This window comes from Xenopus tropicalis, chromosome 4 (assembly GCF_000004195.4).
Source record: "Xenopus tropicalis strain Nigerian chromosome 4, UCB_Xtro_10.0, whole genome shotgun sequence".
Taxonomy (NCBI): domain Eukaryota; kingdom Metazoa; phylum Chordata; class Amphibia; order Anura; family Pipidae; genus Xenopus; species Xenopus tropicalis.
The window spans coordinates 10,839,488-10,867,025 of NC_030680.2; the positions used below are offsets into that span (position 1 = coordinate 10,839,488).

General features: G+C 45.2%; 1 protein-coding gene across 1 annotated transcript in view; it reads right to left on the minus strand.

Moving 5' to 3' along the window:
- Positions 1–27,538, minus strand: part of ldlrad3 (low density lipoprotein receptor class A domain containing 3) — a gene marked incomplete at its 5' end in the record, with an annotated part of 80,796 nt that overhangs the window by 41,605 nt on the left and 11,653 nt on the right. Inside the window, 3 exon segments of the mRNA NM_001102860.1 lie at positions 2,200–2,334; positions 7,754–7,879; positions 16,529–16,675. Of these exon segments, the coding sequence (NP_001096330.1) occupies positions 2,200–2,334; positions 7,754–7,879; positions 16,529–16,675 (408 nt within the window).

A 27,538-nucleotide genomic window follows, 5' to 3' on the forward strand; every position in this document is an offset into this window, starting at 1 on the left:
CTCGTTTTCTACCCGAGTCTCATACATTGCGCTATAAACGATAATGAGAGCAATAATCACTTCTAGGGAATAGGCTGGAAGTTAAGCCCCCCAAATGCAGATTTGCGGCCTCACCTCCTCTCCTCCTGCAGACAAAATACGCAGCTTTAACTTAGATTCCCCCCCCCCCCAATTTCTTACTTGACACAACCTGTATTATAAAAGGTAATGCCTGCAGTCTGTTACTTACAATCATCCAGCCCTTTGTTAAACCCATCTACTGTATCTGCCATTACAACCACTTCAGCCCTCACTGTAACAGTCCCAGTTATTCTTTCTAATCCCAAGGGATGCCTTTGTGCCCTCTGCACATAACATTTATTTGCAGTGCTCATATCCTCTCCCTAAATAGTTTTTTTCTAATCTAAAGAATGCCAACTTGGCCAGGCTTCCTTCTTAACTGCCATCTTTGATTCCCTTTATCAGCTCAGTCCCCCTCCTCTATTACCACCCCACTCAGTGCCTACTGTTGTTAGTTTCAACTACTTGCCCCTCTGGCATGGACAGCAAATTGCACAGTACCCTTCCTGTAGGTTATGGCTGCAGGAGTATGGGGCACACTCATGGCAGGCTTCAAGCACAGGACTTCCCTGCCCCAGGTACCTTTATGTCCTTTGCCATATGCCAGATGTACAAGGGCACAGAGTGCAGCTGTTACGCCCCTGTTCTAGGCACACAAACTGTACACCAGACATAATAAGGTATAGTTCCCAAAAGCCCCGGACTGGCAATCTGTGGGTTCTGGCAAATGCCAGGGGGACTGTAAGGGGCCATAGAGAGTCACTATTTATTGGGCTGGGGGGGCTGTTTGGGCCTCTGTGTACTTGGAATGCCAGGGGGGCTGTAAGGTGCCACAGACAGTCACTATTTATTGGGCTGGGGGGGCTGTTTGTGCCTCTGGGTACTGGGAATGCCAGGGGGGCTGTAAGGTGCCACAGACAGTCACTATTTATTGGGCTGGGGGGGCTGTTTGTGCCTCTGGGTACTGGAAATGCCAGGGGGGCTGTAAGGTGCCACAGACACTCACTATTTATTGGGCTGGGGGGGGGCTGTTTGTGCCTCTGGGTACTGGGAATGCCAGGGGGGCTGTAAGGTGCCACAGACAATCACTATTTATTGGGCTGGGGGGCTGTTTGTGCCTCTGGGTACTGGGAATGCCAGGGGGGCTGTAAGGTGCCACAGACAATCACTATTTATTGGGCTGGGGGGCTGTTTGTGCCTCTGGGTACTGGGAATGCCAGGGGGGCTGTAAGGTGCCACAGACAGTCACTATTTATTGGGCTGGGGGGGCTGTTTGTGCCTCTGGGTACTGGGAATGCCAGGGCCTATTTTGTATCCCAGTCCGGATCTGGTCCCAATTAAAAGACCAAGTGCATAGCCTGTTTTGTGTCAGTGTTTGTAGTTGGCAACATGAGAATGCAGATTTCAGAGAACCCTTGGGCATTAGATCGCCTGGCCAAGGCTATGCATTCTGGGTAATTACCTTAGCTTATCATTAGGCAAGATAAAGAGTCCCTTGAAATGGGAAATCTATTGCATTACCTGCGGATAAGTTATTGTGATTGCGCTAACGTACCAGGGGTTCTTGGTAATGACCCGCCGTGCCCGTCCCCTCACGGATCATTAGAATGGCACCGCTCTGACTGATTACAGACTATAACCTGCTTTGCCACCTTTAAGCGCACGGATAGCCATTCTATAAAAGCCATGGATTCTTGGAAATTAGGAATAAAATGGCTTTGGTGCATAATGAACCCGTGTATGTCACCTCTACGGAAGCAAGGGATTCTGGGTAATAACCTGCCTTCATCAGAAGCCTAAAACGACTCGAGGGAATTAGCCGTAATAACCTGCTTTTTGACTTATAAGTGCTCAGACATTTGAGGCGGTGGCGGTTAGGGACTCCGGGTAATAACCTTCTTTATCATATTCTCTCAGCCGAGCGAAAGCTATCAAAGAGGAGGCCAGAGACACGACGCTGACGAGGAGATTCCATTTAGAGAGGCTGTCAGCGATGAAAGAGAGGCCGCATTTTCATATTTACTGATTGTGATGCCCTGAGACATACTATCCATGTTGCATGCACAGAAGCATTATGGGTAAGAGCCTACTGACTGGTATACAATACGAGCTGAGCTTTGGCATTAAGGATGTCAGTACCTTGTGGGCTGTGGCAGTGCTCCTCATCGCTGTTATCCAGGCAGTTGTTCTGTCCGTCGCACACAAAGCTCTTATCGATGCACAGGTGGTTCTTACAGTGGAAGCGGGAGTTGGAGCAGAGCAAGGGGTGAGCAGCTGAAAGAGACAGTAAGGAGACAGTTATGTTCCGAGTAAAGGGGGGGTGTTATTTATCTGCTTTATATCACTATTTGTGCCTGTGCTCCTCCCACTTCTCCTGCAGGGGGCGGGCTCTCACTGACTGCATGGCTTCTGACATGGCTGCAGCTCTAACACGGCCTGGACTACAGAACTCAGTGCTATTATGTGGGGGGATCTATAAATCAATCAGTGAGAACAGGGAGAAATACAGGCATGGGACCTGTTATCCAGAATGCTTGGGACCTCGGGTTTTCTGGATAATGGGTACTTCCATAATATGGATCTTCATACCTCAGGTCTAACAAAAAATAATTTAAACTTTATTTAAACCCAATTATTATTACAGAGAAAAGGGAATCATTTAACCATGAAATAAACCCAATAGGGCTGTTCTGCCCCCAATAAGGGGTAATTATATCTTAGTTGGGATCAAGTACAGGTACTGTTTTATTATTACAGAGAAAAGGGAATCATTTAACCATTAAATAAACCCAATAGGGCTGTTCTGCCCCAATAAGGGGTAATTATATTTTAGTTGGGATCAAGTACAGGTACTGTTTTATTATTACAGAGAAAAGGGAATCATTTAACCATTAAATAAACCCAATAGGACTGTTCTGCCCCCAATAAGGGGTAATTATATCTTAGTTGGGATCAAGTACAGGTACTGTTTTATTATTACAGAGAAAAGGGAATCATTTAACCATGAAATAAACCCAATAGGACTGTTCTGCCCCCAATAAGGGGTAATTATATCTTAGTTGGGATCAAGTACAGGTACTGTTTTATTATTACAGAGAAAAGGGAATCATTTAACCATGAAATAAACCCAATAGGGCTGTTCTGCCCCCAATAAGGGGTAATTATATCTTAGTTGGGATCAAGTACAGGTACTGTTTTATTATTACAGAGAAAAGGGAATAATTTAACCATTAAATAAACCCAATAGGATTGTTCTGCCCCAATAAGGGGTAATTATATCTTAGTTGGGATCAAGTACAGGTACTGTTTTATTATTACAGAGAAAAGGGAATCGTTTAACCATGAAATAAACCCAATAGGGCTGTTCTGCCCCCAATAAGGGGTAATTATATCTTAGTTGGGATCAAGTACAGGTACTGTTTTATTATTACAGAGAAAAGGGAATAATTTAACCATTAAATAAACCCAATAGGATTGTTCTGCCCCAATAAGGGGTAATTATATCTTAGTTGGGATCAAGTACAGGTACTGTTTTATTATTACAGAGAAAAGGGAATCGTTTAACCATGAAATAAACCCAATAGGGCTGTTCTGCCCCCAATAAGGGGTAATTATATCTTAGTTGGGATCAAGTACAGGTACTGTTTTATTATTACAGAGAAAAGGGAATCATTTAACCATTAAATAAACCCAATAGGGCTGTTCTGCCCCCAATAAGGGGTAATTATATCTTAGTTGGGATCAAGTACAGGTACTGTTTTATTATTACAGAGAAAAGGGAATAATTTAACCATTAAATAAACCCAATAGGATTGTTCTGCCCCAATAAGGGGTAATTATATCTTAGTTGGGATCAAGTACAGGTACTGTTTTATTATTACAGAGAAAAGGGAATCGTTTAACCATGAAATAAACCCAATAGGGCTGTTCTGCCCCCAATAAGGGGTAATTATATCTTAGTTGGGATCAAGTACAGGTACTGTTTTATTATTACAGAGAAAAGGGAATCATTTAACCATTAAATAAACCCAATAGGGCTGTTCTGCCCCCAATAAGGGGTAATTATATCTTAGTTGGGATCAGTTACAGGTGCTGTTTAATTACTACAGAGAAAAAGGAAATCATTTAAAAAAATGATTAAAGTGGATTCTATGGGAGATGGCCTTCCTGTAATTTGGAGCTTTCAGGATAACGGATACTGTACAAGGTAGTTCTCAGCAGCTTATAATTAAAACCCTGCTTCATCAAAATAAACAATTTTCATAAAAATATACTTTTTAGTACAGGCATCGGACCCCTTATCTGGAAATCCATTATCCAGAAAGTTCTGAATTATGGAAAGATCATCTCCCATAGACTTGGCCAATGCTGAGAGCTGCAGTTTAGCAAGAGGGGATGCTGCGTATTGCAGATCCATAAGAAAGAGTGGTTTTGCCTCTGCTCTATAATCCCCAGCTCATAGATCAGAAGAAGAAATGACTGCCGGCTTTCATGTCTGTACTTGCCTGTGGGCGTTCAGAACTCGCTGGGTGGTAGCCGGAGGGATTAGTAATGGTCTGTGTAAGGGACACTGAGCTTAAAGCGCCGGATACGCCTTCAGAAAAATGTATTAAGCAGGGTCGGAGTGACCAGCCAGAAAGTAAGAGCATCCACCTGGCCTTCTCCCCCACAGACATATATATATATATACAGAAACATCTATAATATTTGGCACTGTCTTACTTTTGTGATAGTGGGCCCTGGCTGTATGGTTCTCTAGTGGGTCCTAAGAGATCCAGTCCAACCCCTGATATTAAGATACACATACTGTAGATCCCTGCTGTTGTCACCCCCGAGGGAAGCAAATTTTGTTTGTTGGAAGAGTCTACCTCACCTATATCTGCTGGGACAACCAACCAGATAGCTATAGAGAAGGTCTGAAAATCCCATTGGATGAAGACCACATGCATGCATTGATGCAGTCCTCACCCAACAGGTTCCCCGGGCCAACAATGAAATCAGCCTGATTAACTGACCCAATGTTTGGGTTGTTAAATTGGGTAAAGATCTGCTTATTTAGTGACCTTGCCAATGAAGCAGATCTTTAAGTGTTAAGGTGGCCATACACTGTAAGGTCTCCTTGTCTGGGACAATTGCCAAACGAGTGGATCTTCTCCTGATATGCCCACCTACGGGTGGGCGATATTGCGCTAAATCAGTCCTAGGCCCAAATGATCTAATTAAAACATCCGGTCCGGGGACTACATCAACGAGCCGATGGTCCCTGATCCGGTGGAAAAATCAAACCTGCCCGATAGAATTCTGCCCGATTTCAGGCCAGATGTTGGTCGGAGAGGCCTGCCGTTCATGCCCATATACAGGCAGATAAGCTGCCTAAACGGTCTAAAAGACCATTATCGGCAGCTAAAATTGGCCCGTGTATGGCTAATGCCACATGAGATGAATCTCAGCCTATGGATAAATACAGACCAAGGATTAGTTTCTTCGCTGGGTGCACACAGAGTGGAATTTGCCCCCCCAAAACCCATACTCGTGTGCTTAGGGGCTAAAATCTACTCCACCTGGGCCAATGCAAAAGCAATAAGGAAGGCGCAGGGAAAGGCTGATGCCAGCGTAGCGGCTGATTCTCGGCCTGTGTTTAGGGTTGCCACCTTTTGTCAATGTTCTTACTGGCCAGGATAGAGGGCAGGTCCACAAGGGGGGGTGGGCCCTTATGTTGAGGCGGGGTTATGATGTAAGTGGGGGCAGGACATGACGTTAGAGGCCAAATTCAAGGGTACATAGGGAGCAAGGCAGATTAGAAAGGGAGCTGGAAGAGGGACATAGGAGGTGGAATGTACAGGCAACTACATTGCCAGTAAATCTGTAATACCAACCCAGGCCCTGGCTGGTATTTTACCAGCTGGTATAATACTGGTTGGGTGGCAACCCTACCTCTGTTTCTCTGCCTTAAGCTACGCTGCATATTCTTGGAGTTGAAGGTCCAGGAAATCTTAGAGGCTATTGCACAGCATCAGTGCATGTATTTGTTTTGGCTTATGCTTTTCCCTTAGGGGGCAAAAATGCCTTTAAAGGCACATCTACTGGTTGGGCGGGGGGGGGCTGTTTCTTTTTAGTACAAGGGCCCGTGGTTCAGTAGTTTGCTGTATGTGCTGTATGTGCAGCAATGCCTGTCCTTCCCTACGCAGTATGGTCTCCCCCTCACTTAATAAACTAGTGGCACTAGTACATAAAGCACTTAGAACCCTTGTCGAGAGCATATGGAGAGGTGATTGGCACCTGCGGGGCCACAGGATATCACAGAGGCTGCTGGAGCAGTGCAGGGATTCCATTACATTGCACAGAGCTCCTGTGGATGTGAGCACTTTATTAATTGAAGGCGTGCAGGCAAAATTGTTTTGGGACTTTTATGTCCCTTTAACAAAGAGCTTTTAAACCACTGGCTCCCAAAGCAATTTACAAGCCCGTTGGTGACAGCCAAGTTACCCCTCCAAACAAACCAGAGGGTGGGGGTTCACGTAGGCTGTAAGTGCCTCTGAAGCAGGGACTGATCAGACCAAAACATTCTCTGTATAACTCAACAACTCTTAAAGAGGTTGTTCACCTTGAAAATAAGTTTTGTAGAGACTGCTATTTAAAGACAATTTGCAATTGGCCTTCATTTGCAGTTTTTGAATTATTTAGTTTGTTTAGCAGCTCTCCAGTTTGGAATTTCAGGACCTATGTGGTTGCTAGGGTCCAATTTAACCTATCAACCAGGCATTGGGTTGAATGAGAGACTGGACTATGAATAGAGGAGGGCCTATATAAAAGACAAGTAATAAAAAGTAACAATAACATATAGACTGGGGCCGAGGGAAGGAGAAGGAAGCCCAATGTCTCCTTTAGTGGAAGCCAGAATTGCTAATTCTGTTCTGAGCCATACAAGGACTGAGCTTTTTCTAATTATAAGAACAGATACAAGAGGCTACAAGTGAGAGCAACCAAATACTTCCGTAGGTGTCTCAGTAGCGCTTCATATCTGAAATCTATCACTAAAATATCATGAGTATGGCATGGGTTTATACTAGTTGTTACCAAATTGTATGGCTGCCCCCCTAGGGGTATCTAGAACCTTAGCTCTAGACTAAAGGCCAGTTAAGGTAAGACTCAGGGAGAATGCCTGTTTGCTCCCTTAGATACTCCTGGAAGCCCAGCTTGAAGGTTTATGGCTTATTATGCACCCAGAACATTCCACCTCTGCAGTTCTTTATTTGTACAGTGGGGTGTAGGAGATGCCTTTAGACACCCATTAGCCATTAGGGAAACTAAAGTTTGAATGAGAGACTAATCTATGAATAGAGGAGGGCCTAAATAAAAGATATAGTAATAAAAAGTAGTTTATGGGTGGCCGGGGTCAGTGACCCCCATTTGAAAGCTGGAAAGGGTCAGAAGAGGAAGGAAAATAATTAAAAAACAATACAAAATGACAAAATGAAGTCCAATTAAAAAGTTGTGAAGAATAAGCTATTCTATAAGTTAACCTGAAGTTGATCCACCCCTTTAATGAATACTGCAGAACTACTCGTCCCAACTGAGGGCATAAAATGTGTCTCATAAAGAGGTCGAGTGGTGTACTTTGATAACTAAGCCCCTATATATCTTTCCCCACATTTGTATGAAATGCGTGGATCTTCCTATCGGCCTCACTCACTGCAGTTCTCCTCGTCGCTCCCATCGGGGCAGTCCTCGAAACCGTTGCACTGGAACCGGGCAATGATGCAGTGGATGCCGCTCGTGCATGGGAAAAAGTTCGGTCCGCACCTTGATCTGGCTCTCGCTGCGGGGACAAGAACAGACGGCTGAGCATTATAAAAGGATAGAGAAGGAAAACCAATCGGAAGACAGAAAAGGAGAAACATAGAGATGTCCCTATGGGTCTCTTGTCTGCACCCTCACATCTAAAGAGGGGCACCTGCCCTTGCTGTTTATGTTTAGCGGCTGCTGAATGTATAAAATGCCATTTACTGCCCCACTTCCTCCGAGCCCATTGTCTCTCTCTCTTTCTCTGGAACTTGGACGCATTTCAGTGCCTCATCTTATTTGCTCTGGCACCAAACCGCAAAGAGAGAGAGAAAACAAGGCCCTGGCGAGCTCTGTTTGGATCACAGAGAAGAGGACAGAGATCACTTTCATGCAAGGCTTTAGCCGCAGCTGCAGCTCTCACAATCCGCTGACCTCTTAATACGATGAAAAAAGGAGACAGAGATTGGGGCCGAGGGAAGGAGAAGGAAGCCAAATTTCTCTTTTAGAGGAAGCCAGAATTGCTAATTCGGAGCCATACAAGGACTGAGCCTTTTCTAATAATAAGAACAGATCCAAGTAAGAGCAACCAAATACTTCCTGAGGTGTCTCAGTAGAGCTTCAAATCTGAAATCTGCCACTGAAATATCATAAGTGTGGCATGGGTTTATATTAAAAGTTACCTAATTGTGGGGCTGCCAGTCTAGGGGTACCCAGAACCTTAGCTCCAGACTAAAGGCCAATTAGAAAGAATGCCTATTTGCTCCCTATCTACTATCTACTCTTGAAAGCCCAGCTTGAAGGTTTATGGCTTATTATGTGCCCATTCCACCTCTGCAGTTCTTTATTTACACAGCGGGTAGGAGATGCCTTTAGAAACCCTGTAGACATTAGGGAAAGTAAAGTTGGTGTGAATGTTTATTTGCTCTGCTGGATATTCCCAGAATGCTTTGATGGATATTCCCAGATACACCTGAGTGTAGTTCAGCTTGAAGAAGCCCAAAAGCCCAGCTTGAAGCCCAACAGGGAGTTAGAATGCTTTCTTTTATCTAAAAGAAGACAGGTACCCTGGCCAATTGTTGGATCCCAAATTAGCTACTAAATTCCAAAAGCAACAGTATCCTCCAACCCATTATGCAGTGGTTGTCAAACACTTCAACCTTTGGTCAATGCCCCAGTCATAAAAAGAGGACAGATTTTGGGTATATCAGCCATTCAGCCATAGTTCTATGAACTCATAGGCATCAAATACATATTCCCCACATGTTCTCTCCCTAACTCCAAGCTGTACTCTCAGGTGAATCTAGAAGAGTAGATGGTCATTTACCTCAATTCTTACCCTAACTGTCTCTTCAAGCTGGCCTTTGAGATATATCTACAAGAGATGATGGTCATTTGCCTCAATTCTCACCCTGTCTCTTCAAGCTGGGCTTTGAGCTATATCAAGGAGAGCGGATGGTCATTCTCCTCAGTTCTCTCCCTAACTGTCCCTTCAAGCTGGCCTTTTAGCTATATCTAGGAGAACAGATGGTCATTCTCCTCAATTCTCACCCTAACTGCCCCTTCAAGCTGGCCTTTGAGCTATATCTAGGAGAGCGGATGATCATTCTCCTCAATTCTCACCCTAACTGCCCCTTCAAGCTGGCCTTTGAGCTATATCTAGGAGAGCGGATGATCATTCTCCTCAATTCTCACCCTAACTGTCCCTTCAAGCTGGCCTTTGAGCTATATCTAGGAGAGTGGATGATCATTCTCCTCAATTCTCACCCTAACTGTCCCTTCAAGCTGGCCTTTGAGCTATATCTAGGAGAGCGGATGGTCATTCTCCTCAATTCTCACCCTAACTGTCCCTTCGAGCTGGCCTTTGAGCTATATCTAGGAGAGCGGATGGTCATTCTCCTCAATTCTCACCCTACCTGTCCTTCAACCTAGACTTTCAGGTGCATCTACATTGTAAGTAACATAGTAACATAGTAAATTAGGTTGAAAAAAGACATACGTCCATCAAGTTCAACCATAATGCCTATATATATATAACCTGCCTAACTGCTAGTTGATACAGAAAAACCCCATCTGAACCTCTCTAATTTGCGCAGAGGGGAAAAATATCCTTCCTGACTCCAAGATGGCAATCGGACCAGTCCCTGGATCAGCTTGTACTAAGTTCTCCCATAACTCTGTATTCCCTCACTTGCTAAATACCCATCCAACCCCTTCTTGAAGCTATCTAATGTATCAGCCATAGTAAAGAGAGCAAATGGCCATCCTCCTCAATTCTTACCCTAATTGTCCTTCAAGCTGGACTTTCAGGTTTATCTAGGAGAGTAGATGGTCATTCTCCTCAGTCCTGACCATACCTGTACTTCAAGCTGGACTTTCAGGTGTATTTAGGAGGGCAGATGGTCGTTCTCCTCAGTTTGGAACCTAACTGGCCTTCAGGCTGAGCCCTCCCTGCCACTGCTTGAAGCCCCCCACTAGAGGGGCAAATCCAACATTTTGGGAACAACTGCTTTAGAGTTTGGAAGGTGTTGATATTCCACTGCTGACTACAGCAAATACCTAGGGCAAGACATAGGTGGCAGTACTGGGGCAACATCTCCCTTTGGCTACGTATACAGAGCAGTGATCAGTGCAGGGGAGCACATATGCTGATTAGATGACTAAAAGATTGTTTTTTTGGTGAAACAACAGTTACTAGAATCCAACCTAAGGCTTATAGGTCTGTAATATGCTCAGCTAATAGATTTCTTACTGAGCATTCGGCACGACCGGCTGTGTGGCTATTAAGTCATTATGCCACTATAAGGCTCTTTGCTTCAGTGATTTGCCCCCCCAGCCATTGTGAAAGTTGCACCTTTCTAGATAATCCATGTATCTGTCATGTAATGAGGGAAAACCCCGGAGGCTGGCATTGTGCTATGAAGTTATTTTGCCATCGCCATTCCCTCATGTCCACTGGGAAGATGAAGGCCTGAGCCCCTCTGCCTGAGACCAGATACTGGGATTCCCCCATTTCTATACAGGGGGGGGGGGGATCTCAGTGTCCTTTGATGTCCTGACTCTGTTGGATTTGAGTGTCTCTGTGTGTCAGAGAATGCTAATCCTTCCCCCGCTGTGACAGACACAAAGCCTGGAGCTAACATGTCTGCCAGGTCACATGACACTGTACCAACATGAAGTGTTTATCTGGGCTTAGCCGCCTTTCTGAGGGGGGCATCATAAATCAGTTAAGCCTCACATGGGCTCCTTATGTGAAATACCTTCCCCAGAGACTTTCCCTCATGAAACTTTTCCTTGCCCTCAGGCCAGTCCCAGGCAGCAGCTCTGCAGTCATTTATGATGCCATGACCTGCTGACCAGCAATGGCGGCTCTAGTGCCATAAATATGACCCTGCAAATAAACACTACATTCATTGCTGTTTATAAGGGGTCCTGGGTCTCAGCCCCCAGGGTTTTATCTATATACAAACAGAGGTGCCTGTGGGGGGTCCAAACAAGGGTGGCTGTAATGGGCATCCTGCAAAGTTGGTGGGCGCCTGAGGTAAATAGTTAGGGCAGCCATATGGGGGTTATGTGAAGTATTGTGACTTGGCAATGGCGTGATTCATGAGGGAACTATAGGGGGCGAGCAAGCCTGCTATAGGCCTAGCAACACATAACAACCAATAAGCAGGATGCATCTTTCTAGTCAGCCCTTAAGAAGCAAATATCTGATTGGTTGCTGCTGCTGGGTAAAATGTGTGCATTGATCAATCCTCTGTTTTGTGAACATATAACACGGCAGCCATCACGGGAGTATAGGCTAGAGTCCAGAAAGGGGTGGGGCTTTCACATACTGTACTGTATAAGGAACACAAAATAAGGGAAACAATATGGCACCTCCTAAACCTATGTGTATAAATACAAATATACAGAGAAGGAATGTTCTGGGCACACAATAAGCTGTACCCCCATACTGTACTATCTAAGGGAAACACTATGGCACCTCCCTCCCATATGTATAAATACAAATATACAGAGAAGGAATGTTCTGGGCACATAATAAGCTGTACCCCCATACTGTACTGTCTAAGGGAAACACTATGGCACCCCCTACCCATATGTATAAATACAAATATACAGAGAAGGAATGTTCTGGGCACACAATAAGCTGTACCCCCATACTGTACTGTCTTAGGGAAACACTATGGCACCTCCTACCCATATGTATAAATACAAATATACAGAGAAGGAATGTTCTGGGCACACAATAAGCTGTACCCAGATCCTGTACTGTCTAAGGGAAACACTATGGCACCCCCTACCCATATGTATAAATACAAATATACAGGGAAGGAATGTTCTGGGCACACAATAAGCTCTACCCCCATACTGTACTGTCTAAGGGAAACACTATGGCACCCCCTACCCATATGTATAAATACAAATATACAGAGAAGGAATGTTCTGGGCACACAATAAGCTGTACCCTCATACTGTACTGTCTAAGGGAAACACTATGGCACCTCCTACCCATATGTATAAATACAAATATACAGAGAAGGAATGTTCTGGGCACACAATAAGCTGTACCCCCATACTGTACTGTCTAAAGGAAACACTATGGCACCCCCTACCCATATGTATAAATACAAATATACAGAGAAGGAATGTTCTGGGCACACAATAAGCTGTACCCCCATACTGTACTGTCTAAGGGAAACACTATGGCACCTCCTACCCATATGTATAAATACAAATATACAGAAAAGGAATGTTCTGGGCACACAATAAGCTGTACCCCCATACTGTACTGTCTAAGGGAAACACTATGGCACCTCCTACCCATATCTATAAATACAAATATACAGAAAAAGAATGTTCTGGGCACACAATAGGCTGTACCCCCATACTGTACTGTACAATATGGCAGCTTCTATAGAGATATAAGGCAAATGCAAAGCAATACATACAATTTACCTACAGCCAGGGTGCAATTTACAGTCATTTTGCAGACAAGCCATGCAGGGTTATGTGCAGGAAAGGGCCGAATGGTACAGTACAAACAATAAAAGCCATGCAATTGTAATAAGGCCTGCTGTATGTGAACACAGATCTGGGGGAGGCTATTCACCTGTCAGCATTGATCTGATTCGCTTGCGTTGTGCCTCTGTCGCTGACCCAGATAAAGACAAAGAGGAAAGAGAAGAATTGGAAGTGAGTGATGTTAGTTGAGCCCGAGACACCGAGCCCAGGGCAGTGACAGATATCCTACATGCAAGAAATGCGTCGCTGCACAGACTTTTGTGTGTGTGTCTTAACGAAATTCTTCCATTTTCAGCTTGAAATATAATAAACAGACAATAACTTGAGATCAGTGTAGGCCAGGGGACAGTAATCCAGAGCTGCTCATTATATGACCTTCTTCGTATTTGTAACATGAAGGATATTGCCCTTCTCCATGACCTCTGCATAAACGAATCCCTCGGGGGATCAGTGTGGTCACAGTGCATTCATCTATTCTTCATCTGATATCACATTGCATTAAAAGTGAGTTAAGGGGAATGCTGCAGACTGAGCTAATTTTGTTCCGACATGCAGCACACATTGTTCCTACAGGATAGAAAACATTTTAACATTGGTAGGTACATAATATAATTACAGGTATGGGAACTGTTATGCAGAATGCTGGCTACCTAGGGTTTTCCGGATAAGGAGTCTTTCTGTAATTTGGGTCTCCATACCTTAAGGGCGAGGACACACTAAGCTACTAAGTACGGCTACTAAAATCCCCTGCCATAGACAATACTGAGAATTGCCTCTTCTAAAACACACGTAGAGACAATTATCAGTAAATGATCAGCATTGTCTATTTTAGTAGCCGTGACAAGTAGCTGCTACTAGTAGCTCTGTGTGTCTTTACCCTAAATCTACTAAAAAATAAATTAAACATTAATCCCAATAGGATTGTTTTGCCTCCAGTGAGTATTAATTATATCTTAGTTGGGCTCACGTACAAGGTACTGTTTTATTATTACAGAGAGAAAGGAAATAATCTTCAAAAATTAGAATTATTTGCTTACAGGTATGGGATCCATTATCCGGAAACCTATTATCCAGAAAGTTCCAAGTTACGGAAAGGCCATCTCCCATAGACTCCATTATAAGCAAATCATTCTAAATTTTCAAAGTGATTCCCTTTCTTCTGTAATAATAAAACAGTACCTGTACTTGATCCCAACTAAGATATAATTACCCCTTATTGGAGCAGAACAGCCCTATTGGGTTTATTTAATGGTTAAATTATTCCCTTTTCTCTGTAATAATAAAACAGTACCTGTACTTGATCCCAACTAAGATATAATTACCCCTTATTGGGGGCAGAACAGCCCTATTGGGTTTATTTAATGGTTAAATGATTCCCTTTTCTCTGTAATAATAAAACAGTACCTGTACTTGATCCCAACTAAGATATAATTACCCCTTATTGGGGGCAGAACAGCCCTATTGGGTTTATTTAATGGTTAAATGATTCCCTTTTCTCTGTAATAATAAAACAGTACCTGTACTTGATCCCAACTAAGATATAATTACCCCTTATTGGGGGCAGAACAGCCCTATTGGGTTTATTTAATGGTTAAATGATTCCCTTTTCTCTGTAATAATAAAACAGTACCTGTACTTGATCCCAACTAAGATATAATTAGCCCTTATTGGGGCAGAACAGCCCTATTGGGTTTATTTAATGGTTAAATGATTACCTTTTCTCTGTAATAATAAAACAGTACGTGTACTTGATCCCAACTAAGATATAATTACCCCTTATTGGGGGCAGAACAGCCCTATTAGGTTTATTTAATGGTTAAATGATTCCCTTTTCTCTGTAATAATAAAACAGTACCTGTACTTGATCCCAACTAAGATATAATTAGCCCTTATTGGGGCAGAACAGCCCTATTGGGTTTATTTCATGGTTAAATGATTCCCTTTTCTCTGTAATAATAAAACAGTACCTGTACTTGATCCCAACTAAGATATAATTACCCCTTATTGGGGGCAGAACAGCCCTATTGGGTTTATTTAATGGTTAAATGATTCCCTTTTCTCTGTAATAATAAAACAGTACCTGTACTTGATCCCAACTAAGATATAATTACCCCTTATTGGGGCAGAACAGCCCTATTGGGTTTATTTAATATTAGCAGACTTAAGGTAGATCCAAATTGCCTTCCTTCTAAGCTTTCTGGATAACCAGGTTCCGGATAACAGATCCCATACCTGTACATAATATATAATATTGCTAAATATAGCAATATGCAACCTGCCCCAGAGGAATAGCATGTGGTTTTGCCCCGTAGACTAAATCATAGGAATTTATATGCATTCCTGCCGAGGCTCCATCTGCTCAGAACGACACCCGAATGCATGCTAAATTTAAGCAACTATCACTGAATATTCAACTCTTTAACCCTTTCAGCTGGCCAACCAGCAGCCGCTTCTAGGTTACTTTCAGTTGGATTGCAAGCTCTACGGGGCAGGGATCTTGCTCCTCTCGTGGCTCTAAATCTTAATGGATATCACTGCTTATAGTAGTATGGGAAGCACAGAATATATATATATATATATATACAGTGTTTGCAGTATGTATAGTAGTGTGTGCAGCTCAGCTGCAATTCAGAGCTTGACCAGAAGGGGCAGTAGAAGCATGTGCCTTCCACGCTGCTCAGGCTGAAATGATTGCACTAGCACAGATATATTATTCCAAAATATGGGCACAAACAATATAATATTACATGCCATTTAGACTTTCAGATATATATGTAAGAAAATGACTAGACATTTTCTGCAGCCGAGTATTAGTATAATAATAATGTCATCATTTTTTCTTTTTCTATAATATTTTGATGATATTATAGCTTGTGCCCTTTATTATTTTCAGTGACACAGCCCTTTTTAGCTTAAATAAGACAGGTTTGGTATTTTACCATTTACAAAAGCTTTAGCAGGCAGGAAGTAAAAGGTTATATCTGCAGTCATTTCCTGTGGTACCTTGGCAAATGTAATATCGTGGGCAGGAAGTGAGCAGTACATGGGCAGGAAGTGAGCAGTACATGGGCAGGAAGTGAGCAGTAGGGGGAAAAATGACTGCACTGTAATGGGAGAACAGTGGGTACAATAAAATGTAACCATTGTATAGGTGAATTAAAGATACTGCACAATGCACCTAGTTCCAAGTGTCTATCAGCTTCCTAGCCTAGTCCCTGGCTAAACTCCCTTTCCATTACTATAGTATTTCACAGGGGGCTTTTTTTAGTACCAGGTCCAATTGAATTGGGCCTAGTAAAAGACCCAGGGCCACCATCAGAACTCATGGGGCGTACCTTGGGAAGGCCAAGGATATTAGCTTTCTAACTTAACTGGATCCCATGGGTGCTGGGCCCTGCTATGGAAGCCTGAACATACAGGGCACGCTTGAGGTCCTGCCTGATCAACATACTCAACCAAACTACCATACCCTACCGATAAGAAGCAGTGTAGTAGAAAATTTTCTTTTCAGCCGGGACTATGACCAGTCCCCTATGGACCATGGGAAGAAAGCAGCCCAGTAACTGGAAGCACAGACCAATGCCGGGGCTTGGGGAAGTGGGGATTCCAACTGTAAAGGCAAAACACAACCACTGAAAGGGAATAGGTTGTGGTGACTTACGGCATTCTTTCTCGTCGCTTTCATCAAAGCAATCTGGGTTCCCGTCGCACTGCCAGCCGCCAGGGATGCAGCGCCCGTTACTGCACATAAAGTTGCCCGGGATGTTACACTCTGTGGTGTGGTTATTGCCGGGTAAAAGCTGGCTCTCTGTAGGAAAATGGACAAGGGTAGTCTGTTAGCAAAAGTCCTGCTTTTACTGTAAACTACAATTCCCAGTAGCCTCTCTGAGTTATTTGTCTAAGAAGGCCTGTGGCTGTGGGATAGCAGGTATAGTAGGGAGAGATGGTGCCTATAGTAGCAGTGGGGGGATAATAGCCTCTGGGAAGGGACTGGGGCTGTGGGATAGCAGGTATAGTAGGGAGAGATGGTGCCTATAGTAGCAGTGGGGGGATAATAGCCTCTGGGAAGGGACTGGGGCTGTGGGATAGCAGGTATAGTAGGGAGAGATGGAGCCTATAGTAGCAGTGGGGGGATAATAGCCTCTGGGAAGGGACTGGGGCTGTGGGATAGCAGGTATAGTAGGGAGAGATGGTGCCTATAGTAGCAGTGGGATTATAGCCTCTGGGAAGGAACTGGGGCTGTGGGATAGCAGGTATAGTAGGGAGAGATGGTGCCTATAGTAGCAGTGGGATAATAGTCTCTGGGAAGGGACTGGGGCTGTGGGATAGCAGGTATAGTAGGGAGAGATGGTGCCTATAGTAGCAGTGGGATAATAGCCTCTGGGAAGGGACTGGGGCTGTGGGATAGCAGGTATAGTAGGGAGAGATGGTGCCTATAGTAGCAGTGGGATAATAGCCTCTGGGAAGGGACTGGGGCTGTGGGATAGCAGGTATAGTAGGGAGAGATGGTGCCTATAGTAGCAGTGGGGGGATAATAGCCTCTGGGAAGGGACTGGGGCTGTGGGATAGCAGGTATAGTAGGGAGAGATGGTGCCTATAGTAGCAGTGGGGGGATAATAGCCTCTGGGAAGGGACTGGGGCTGTGGGATAGCAGGTATAGTAGGGAGAGATGGTGCCTATAGTAGCAGTGGGGGGATAGTAGCCTCTGGAAAGGGACTGGGGCTGTGGGATAGCAGGTATAGTAGGGAGAGATGGTGGCTATAGTAGCAGTGGGGGGATAATAGCCTCTGGGAAGGGACTGGGGCTGTGGGATAGCAGGTATAGTAGGGAGAGAAAAACTTTAACATTTATCATTACACACTGAAGGATTAATTATCAAACCTGTCCGATCGAAATCTGGCCAAATTCAAAAGCCAGATGTCAGTCTGTGAGGCCCCTGGTACCCACAGGCAGATAAATGAAATCAGCCTGTGTATGGCCACCTTAATACACCTGGAATTTCTATGTTTTAACGAACAAGATGAAATTCAGATTCCAATTCCAATTAACAGACTGATTGCTTCTGACAAGTACAATAATGCGTCTATGGTTCCCATCAATGCTTCTCTTGGCTGAGACTTTCCAGTGACCTGAATACGCCACATACATAATACTCCGTTTTATAATGATATTGCTGTGGCCTCTGTCGAGAACGGGTCAGGTTCTAATCCTTAGTAATCCCTGTAAAATGCTTGCAGGTTAGTGACCCTATGGGAATTACTGAGGGCCAAGCAAAGAAACTTTCCTAATAAGGTGTATGTGAGAATGTTCTTTCTTGTAGGACAAAACAAGCACTCTCCCAAAATATAGATATATAGAAACATTGGGGTAACAGTCACCCTGCTATAGTTCCAGGGGTACCCAGGGCACAAATAAGCACTCACCCCAAATCTCCCCCTAACTGGCCTTCAGGCTGGGCCCCCTTAGCCCATAACAAGGTTACAGATATATAGAAACATTGGGGTAACAATCACCCTGCTATAGTTCCAGGGGTACCCAGGGCACAAATAAGGACTCACCCCAAATCCCCCCCTAAATGGCCTTCAGGCTGGGCCCCCTTAGCCCATAACAAGGTTACAGATATATAGAACCATTGGGGTAACAGTCACCCTGCTATAGTTCCAGGGGTACCCAGGGCACAAATAAGGACTCACCCCAAATCCCCCCCTAACTGGCCTTCAGGCTGGGCCCCCTTAGCCCATAACAAGGTTACAGATATATAGAACCATTGGGGTAACAGTCACCCTGCTATAGTTCCAGGGGTACCCAGGGCACAAATAAGCACTCACCCCAAATCCCCCCCTAACTGGCCTTCAGGCTGGGCCCCCTTAGCCCATAACAAGGTTACAGATATATAGAACCATTGGGGTAACAGTCACCCCGCTATAGTTCCAGGGGTACCCAGGGCACAAATAAGCACTCACCCCAAATCCCCCCCTAACTGGCCTTCAGGCTGGGCCCCCTTAGCCCATAACAAGGTTACAGATATATAGAAACATTGGGGTAACAGTCACCCCGCTATAGTTCCAGGGGTACCCAGGGTACAAATAAGCCCTCACCCCAAATCCCCCCTAACTGGCCTTCAGGCTGGGCCCCCTTAGCCCATAACAAGGTTACAGATATATAGAAACATTGGGGTAACAGTCACCCTGCTATAGTTCCAGGGGTACCCAGGGCACAAATAAGCACTCACCCCAAATCCCCCCCCTAACTGGCCTTTAGGCTGGGCCCCCTTAGCGCAGGGTGAGGGGTAACACAAGTATATGATACTCTAACTGAGGGAGAGAGAGACAAGTGGTTTGGGGAATTTTGGCGGGAAACTGTTGGAAAGGTTCATGAGGTAAAAATGTTCTGAATCCTGTTTGTACATTGATGTTAATGGCGTGCCATTATGCCATTATGGCTGCAGGTAGTACCTAAGGGTGGGGGGAAGGTTCATGGCAAAGTGTTTATGGCCTAACAGGCTTTTAGCACCGTGCTAAATCAGCACATTTTTGGAGACCCCAAGATTGACATTTGCTATTAGGCTGCATATTGATAGAAATGGCTGTGAGTATTCGGCGGTGCCCCCCCCAGCAGGAAGGACAGCGGCCCAACTGTACATCACACACTATTTTCGTACATTTCCCGCTCTCAGGGCACTTACACATTTCTAAACATTTTTTTTTAAAGGAAGACCTAAAAATTAAAAAGAAATAAAAAAGAAGGAGAAATTGAGCCTAAGTAATACAAGCCATGCCTCATTTAATCATTACCATGCAAGCTGTTGCACACTATATTGCGAGCGCGCCGCTTTATAGTGCATGAATATTTTACAGGATGTAAGTTAAGATGGAGGTTTCTGGAACAAACTGTTTGCTGCCCATCTGTCGTCAGTTAAAGTGACAAAATAGCAGCTTCAGCCTTCCTCCTACCCAAACACCCATGCTCAACAGATTTTACAGGCGCTGTTATACGTACGAAGTCGTTTCGCCGCTATTTACCGTATCACCACTTGTGGTTATGATGAGACAGTTAAAGGGTAACTAAATCCTTTGACTTTTGCCATTTGTATATACTTAGGTTCTGTCCCAACTCCTGCTCCCAATAATGGCACCTTACCTCTTCTCTGTTCCAACCCATCAAAGATCTGCGCCATGTTCCACCCACCTAAATACACGTTAAGATCCGCTCGCCTGGCGAGGTCGCCAAGCGAGCGGTTCTTCTCCTGATATCCCCCCACCTACGGGGGGGCCATATTGGGTGAATTCAGGCCACGGTTCAGGCCATTGGTTCGGGGACTGCGTCAACAAGCCAATGCGGTCCCCGATTCGATGAAATTTTTTAACCTGCCCAAACGATATCTGCCCGATTTCAGGCCAGATGTCGATCGGGCAGGCCCGACGTTTGTGCCCCTCCACGGGCCGATAAGCTGCCGAATTGGTCAAAGGAACCAATATCGGCAGCTACAATTGGCCCGTGTATGGCCACCTTAAGGGCTCTGGAACAAGGGGACATTAGCCATCCGCGACAAATCTCCCTGTTCGCATGCGACTAATCTCCCCCGAAGATGTAAATCGCCGGTGGGATGGCATACGCGGCGGCTTCCGCGATTTCACTGAAATCACGGAAGTTGCCTTGAGAGGGAACTTCCACGATTTCAGTGAAATCGCGCCGCCGCGTATGCCATCCCACCGGCGATTTACATCTTCGCTGGTGGGATGGCATTTCGGGGAGATTTAGTCGCCCGCGAACAGGGATATTTGTTGCGACTAATCTCCCCGTGTGCCAGAGCCCTAAGTCATCAATATGTCATCAATATGTGCGTTACTTCATAGCCTGCCCCATGACATCATCATCATTGCCTTGAGAGGAAACTTCCACGATGTCAGTGAAATCGCGCTGCCGCGTATGCCATCCCACTGGCGATTTACATCTTCGCTGGTGGGATGGCATTTCAGGGTGATTAGTCACCCGCGACAAATCTCCCTGTTCGCGGGCGACTAATCTCCCCGAAATGCCATCCCACCAGCGAAGATTAATCTCCCCGTGTGCCAGAGCCCTAAGTCATCAATATGCCCATTACATCATAGCCTGCCCCATGACATCATCACCCTGCCCCCTTGCATCACTGATTGCCCTTTCTCCTGGATTTGTGGGAAGGCCACAAAGACCTGGGCCTAGGGTGGCTAATTTCCATATTGCTAGGGTGCCACATTGGAGGTGGTGGGTAATGTTGGGGTGGCAGCAGGAGGGCAGCAAAAGGTGCCTGGTCTATGGGCGTGAAGATTTAAAATCCGGGCCTGATACCAGCTGGTATTATTTTTTTTTAAAGATGGCGGCAACCCTACCTGTAAGCTGTCATGGGAGTGTTCCAATCTAGTCCTTTGCTTGAGTCACACTGGCCATACGTTGGAAGGTCACCCAGTTGATGGGACCCTTGGCCAACAATTGGACTTTTGTAGGGAGAACCTTAAGAAGAATCAATACATGGCCAGGCTTTCACCAAATATGGTTCACATTGGCCTTGGTTTTGGCCACCTACACAGGCCTATAAAGCCAAGTTTATTGGTGGTACCAGTCCTTAATCCCTCTCCGAAGCATAATGGTAGCTAGAGTACGGCCCAATCAGTGTTGGGTTCAGCAAGTGGTATTAGCACAGGAGCTGGACCCCCTCAGGAGACACAAAATTAGAGTGTAAGCTCCACTGCCGAAGGGACTTGTGTGAACAACTGGCACCACTATATAAATAAAGCAAAATAAAAATCTGCTGCCACTTGCCCTTTACTGGCCCCTCCATGGCGTCTGCACAAGGGTGTAATGTAGCGCTCAGCAGCCCTTCGACTGTTGCTGAACTACAATTCCCTTTGGCCGTTGGGGGGGAATGATAGTTCAACGAGTCCCTGGCGGAGCACGTGCGCTTTGATGTGGTGCATATGCTGGGGGGGGGGTATAGTTACAGCTGTATATAAATATTATAAACATGAGATAGGAAGGTGGCACTGAGACCGTGTTTGACAAACAGTAAGGAACCCCCCCCGCCCCCCTGAAATTCCACCATTTTCCCTTCACTGACCCAACACTTCAGCCGCCTGAGCGACAGATCCTTTCATCTTGGCCATTAGCCAGCCCCCCCCCAGCCCGCATTAATAATTCAGCCTTTAAAAGGACTGTAATTGGAGGATTTTCTCTGTCAAGCGGAACTTGTGTCCATTATCTGCCGCTTCTTTCAATCCCCCCTCCCTGGCTAAAGAGCCAGCGCCTTGTTTCTCCTTTAAACAAACTCCCTTTGTTCTGGGGGCCCTTTAACAAAAACACAAAGGCTTCTGGGTATAATCTTGTATCATTAGGAGGGATTTGAGTTTGACTCCTGTGTAAAATAATATACAGTCTCCCCTGGCAATGTCATGAGATTCTCTAACAGTGCAGTATGGTTAACCCCCAGTATAGAGCATTACTGTCATATCAATCACTCCCATATCCATCTCTGTCACAGTGCCCTACTGTCTGTGATCATATAAAGGCACAAGGCTACAGGCTGAGTTATACAGGGAACTCTGAGTATCACTCATGTATTATAAGGGATAATGTACCCCCTACTGTAAATGATAAGGATATTAGCAGTCACTGAGGGGTTCTGTGCCCATATAAAGGCACAAGGCTGCAGGCTGAGTTATACAGGGAACTCTGAGTATCACTCATGTATTATAAGGGATAATGTACCCCCTACTGTAAATGATAAGGATATTAGCAGTCACTGAGGGGTTCTGTGCCCATATAAAGGCACAAGGCTGCAGGCTGAGTTATACAGGGAACTCTGAGTATCACTCATGTATTATAAGGGATAATGTACCCCCTACTGTAAATGATAAGGATATTAGCAGTCACTGAGGGGTTCTGTGCCCATATAAAGGCACAAGGCTGCAGGCTGAGTTATACAGGGAACTCTGAGTATCACTCATGTATTATAAGGGATAATGTACCCCCTACTGTAAATGATAAGGATATTAGCAGTCACTGAGGGGTTCTGTGCCCATATAAAGGCACAAGGCTGCAGGCTGAGTTATACAGGGAACTCTGAGTATCACTCATGTATTATAAGGGATAATGTACCCCCTACTGTAAATGATAAGGATATTAGCAGTCACTGAGGGGTTCTGTGCCCATATAAAGGCACAAGGCTGCAGGCTGAGTTATACAGGGAACTCTGAGTATCACTCATGTATTATAAGGGATAATGTACCCCCTACTGTAAATGATAAGGATATTAGCAGTCACTGAGGGGTTCTGTGCCCATATAAAGGCACAAGGCTGCAGGCTGAGTTATACAGGGAACTCTGAGTATCACTCATGTATTATAAGGGATAATGTACCCCCTACTGTAAATGATAAGGATATTAGCAGTCACTGAGGGGTTCTGTGCCCATATAAAGGCACAAGGCTGCAGGCTGAGTTATACAGGGACCTGTATGGTGGATAATATCCATAATAACAATTTTATGTTGGGTGTTGGGCAGTTGTATATAGAGAGGGAGGGGGCGGGACCGTATGGCCGGTCTGTGCATTATTTTCTTACAGAAATTTTTCTTGTCAAGGATCTTGAAATATTCTTTATAAATAGATATTAAAAAATGATTCTGAAGGAAAGACTGCTTCATGGAATAGCACAGAGCGTATGGATATGAAATGACGGAGTTCAGCCGGAGCACACACATCCCACAGGAGTCGGCGCATACATGAATATAAGTTTAATATTTTAATATAGAGAGCGGCAGCGGCGGCACAAGAGAGATCGCAGGCTTATTAGACCTGACAGCCCACTCTGCTCGGCACCTGGGGCATCTCCTCATCCTCCTCCGCATGAATGATGGAGCTCTGCTTATACAGCGGCTTAACCCACCGGCTGCCGGAACCAACCACGCACCAATCAGGGCTCCATTATGGCCATTTATAGATAGAGGTTAACGTGCCTTTAGAATGATGTAAAGATCGATATTTAGAGACAATTTGCAATTGGTCTTCATTTTTTATTATTTGTTGATTTTTAATTATTTCAGATTTTGTTCAGCATCTCTGTTTCAGCAGTTATGTGGTTGCTAGGATCCAAATTACCTTAGTAACCAGGCAGTGGTTAGAGAGAGTGACTGATATATGAATAGTAGAGGGGCTGAATAGAAAGATAAGTAATATATAGAGTAAAAATAACAATTAAACTGTAGCCCCGCAAAGCAATCGTTTGTTCACTGCGGGGGTCAGTGACCCCGTTTTGAAAGCTGCAAAGAGTTAAAAAAAGACGGCAAATAATAGATGTTGGTGCGTGTTGTAAACAAGTTATTCACCTTCAGTATGATATAGAAAGTGATATTCTAGGAGAATTTGCGATTGGTCTTCGTTTTTTAAAGAAAATATTTAGCTTCTTGTTCAACTCTTCAGTTTTGAAATTTCAGGACCTACCTGGTTGCTAGGGTCTAAATTACCTTAGCAACCAGGCAAGTGGTGTGAATGAGACACTGGAATATGAATAGGAAAGGGCCAGAATAGAAAAGATAAGTACTAAAAAGTAACAATAACCACAGTTATTTGGCTGTCGGGGTCACTGACCCCCCCCCCCCATCATTTGAAAGCTGGAAAGAGTCAGAATACAAAGGCAAATAGTTCAGAAAACTATGCAAACGAAAAAAATAACGACTTAAGGTGGCCATACACGCTAAGATCCGCTCGCTTGGTGAGGTCGCCAAGCGAGTGGATCTTCTCCCGATATCCCCACCTACGGGTGGGCGATATTGGGCTAATTCAGTCGCCCAATATCGAGTTAGAACGACGAGTACAGGCGTCCAGATCTCGATTGGGCAGTTTTGAAATTTAGCCGGATGGGGGGACTGTAGGAAGAAAACAGTGCATTATGGGTAATACTGTTTGTAAATGAGCCCCACCCCATCTTGCCCACTATACATGCCAACCTACATCTTTCTTCCTAAAGGTGTACGGGCTCAAAATATGCCAGGACTTAAGGTCCCCATACACGGGCCGATTCTAGCTGCTGATATGGGTCCCTTAAACCAATTCGCCAGCTTATTGGCCCATGTATGGGCACTAACGACGGGCCTGCCCAACCGACATCTGGCCTGAAATTGGGCAGATATCTATCGGCAGGTTTGAAATTTAGTTGGATCGGGGACCGCCTCTACGAGCCAATGCGGTCCCCGATCTGACTAAATTTCAAACCTGCCTGATCGAGATCTGGACGCCTATACTCGTTGTTCTAATTCCATAGTTTGGCCCCAGGGCCAAGCGACCGAATTAGCCCGATATGGCAGTCCCTGAACCGATGGTGCCCATTACCGTCGTTATAATTTGACGACCGAATTAGCCTAAATTCACCCGATATCGCCCACCCGTAGGTGGGGATATCAGGAGAAGATACGCTCGCTTGACGACATAGCGGATTTTAACGTGTATGGCCACCTTTAGGGCCACTGAATATCAGTCCGGAGATAATTCCGGGATGTACAGACATCTCTGCCAGCTAAGAAGCACCACAAAGAGCACCATTAAGCCGCCAATGTGCCAAGCGTATCGCCCTTTCGCCTCTCTGCCCATTACAATCTAAGAGCCGTGGCTCTCCCAGCACAATCAATGAATAAGTCCGTGCCATAATGAATTCCCCGCAGGCAGGCAGGGCGATTAACAGCGGCGCACAGAGTCACAAGCTCTGAAGAGACGAGTCTCTGTTCACATTCCGGATCGGTTTCCCCCGGAGCGGTTCTGGAACGCTATGAAAACATTCACTGCTCTTCTTTTTTATTATTTCGTCCTACTTTTTCTTTTTTTTTTTTAAGGTTTAATTTGCAACATAATATTTTTATGGGCAGATAAAAGCACTTAGCGCGGCTGTAAATTACGGCGCGTTCGTTCCCCATCTCGCCTGATTCCGACTATATAAAAAGCGCCTGGCGTCGCGTGGTGACATTAAAAACCCTTCTTTTTCATCCGAAACGCGAGGGAAGGAGGGCGTATTCGCTGGGTTTCGGGCAGTCTGGGTAACAGATGTCTCCCCTGCACAGCGGTGCAAATGGCAGCCGGCGCTTAAATGCGTTCTACGAGCAGACGCCGCACTTTTTAGTTGAGGCATGAATTTTTAATTTGGAAACCAAGAAGTGATGCACGGCCCATAACGCCGGCAGGATGTGGCTTTATGTTTTCTTGGCGACTGAAAGGGATTCAGGAGTCGGAATACAAAGTGGTTACTGTGCGCTGAAACGTTGCCATACAATGTGTGGCCCTGGGACGGGGTTCTGCTGTTACTGCTTTCAAAGTTATTGGCACGTTTGGTTCTTGCATGGGGGAATCTGTTTCCTGTTGCACATGTGAAGGTTTCCATTTCTGTTCTGGCAAACAACAGGAGGACATCTTGCTTATGGGCAAACGGGGGAATTGTGAGCATTTTGTACCTGGGTGGGTGGGAGATAAAAGGCTTGAAGTTGCCCCACCACTCTTTTTTATGTGGTGTAATAATAACACATGATTAGCAGTAGCAAGCTGCCAGGTTGCTGGATGATTAGCCGCTTGGGCCCCCTGGTTAGTAGACTCTGCCAACTAACTAGAATGGTCCCCATTGACAGTAATTGAAAGTAAACTGCATGCTTCTGATCCACCCAGCCACACCAGTAACACCCAAACCCCCCCATCATCCTCCCAAACCCTGCCTGCTCCCACACAAGCCTCACCCACTTTCCCACTTGTGAATTGGAGCTTTGTGTTTCTTGGGCCCCCCTTCCATGGGCCCCCTTACTGAAGTCCCTCCGATAGGGTTCTTACATTTTGTCCAATACATTATTGATTGCAGAAATGGGATGGGGCCTTGCCATCAGGATTGCTATCAGAGGGGAATATGTGAATTTAGCATGTAGAGGGGGAGCTTGGATAAGGAATTTGGGGCGGATTGTAAGGGAATTTGGGGCAAACCATAGGCATGCCGGGGTTGAAAGACTAGTTATTACATATTTACCAGCAAGTATATTTCTGGTAATTTTTTAATATCAGCCCTGGCCTTGGCTGATATTTTACCCACTAAGCTGAGGAGTCAATTTATGTAGTCACTTGCACGCTCAGTAGAGGCTAGGGTTGCTCAGTAGAGGCTAGGGTTGCTCAGTAGAGGCTAGGGTTGCTCAGTTAGGCTAGGGTTGCTCAGTAGAGGCTAGGGTTGCTCAGTAGAGGCTAGGGTTGCTCAGTAGAGGCTAGGGTTGCTCAGGTAGGCTAGGGTTGCTCAGTAGAGGCTAGGGTTGCTCAGTAGAGGCTAGGGTTGCTCAGTAGAGGCTAGGGTTGCTCAGGTAGGCTAGGGTTGCTCAGTAGAGGCTAGGGTTGCGTAGTAGAGGCTAGGGTTGGTCAGTAAAGGCTATGGTTGCTCAGTAGAGGCTAGGGTTGCTCAGTAGAGGCTAGGGTTGCTCAGAAGAGGCTAGGGTTGCTCAGTAGAGGCTAGGTTTGCTCAGTAGAGGCTAGGGTTGCTCAGGTAGGCTAGGGTTGGTCAGTAAAGGCTAGGGTTGCTCAGTAGAGGCTAGGGTTGCTCAGTAGAGGCTAGGGTTGCGTAGTAGAGGCTAGGGTTGCTCAGTAAAGGCTAGGGTTGCGTAGTAGAGGCTAGGGTTGCTCAGTAAAG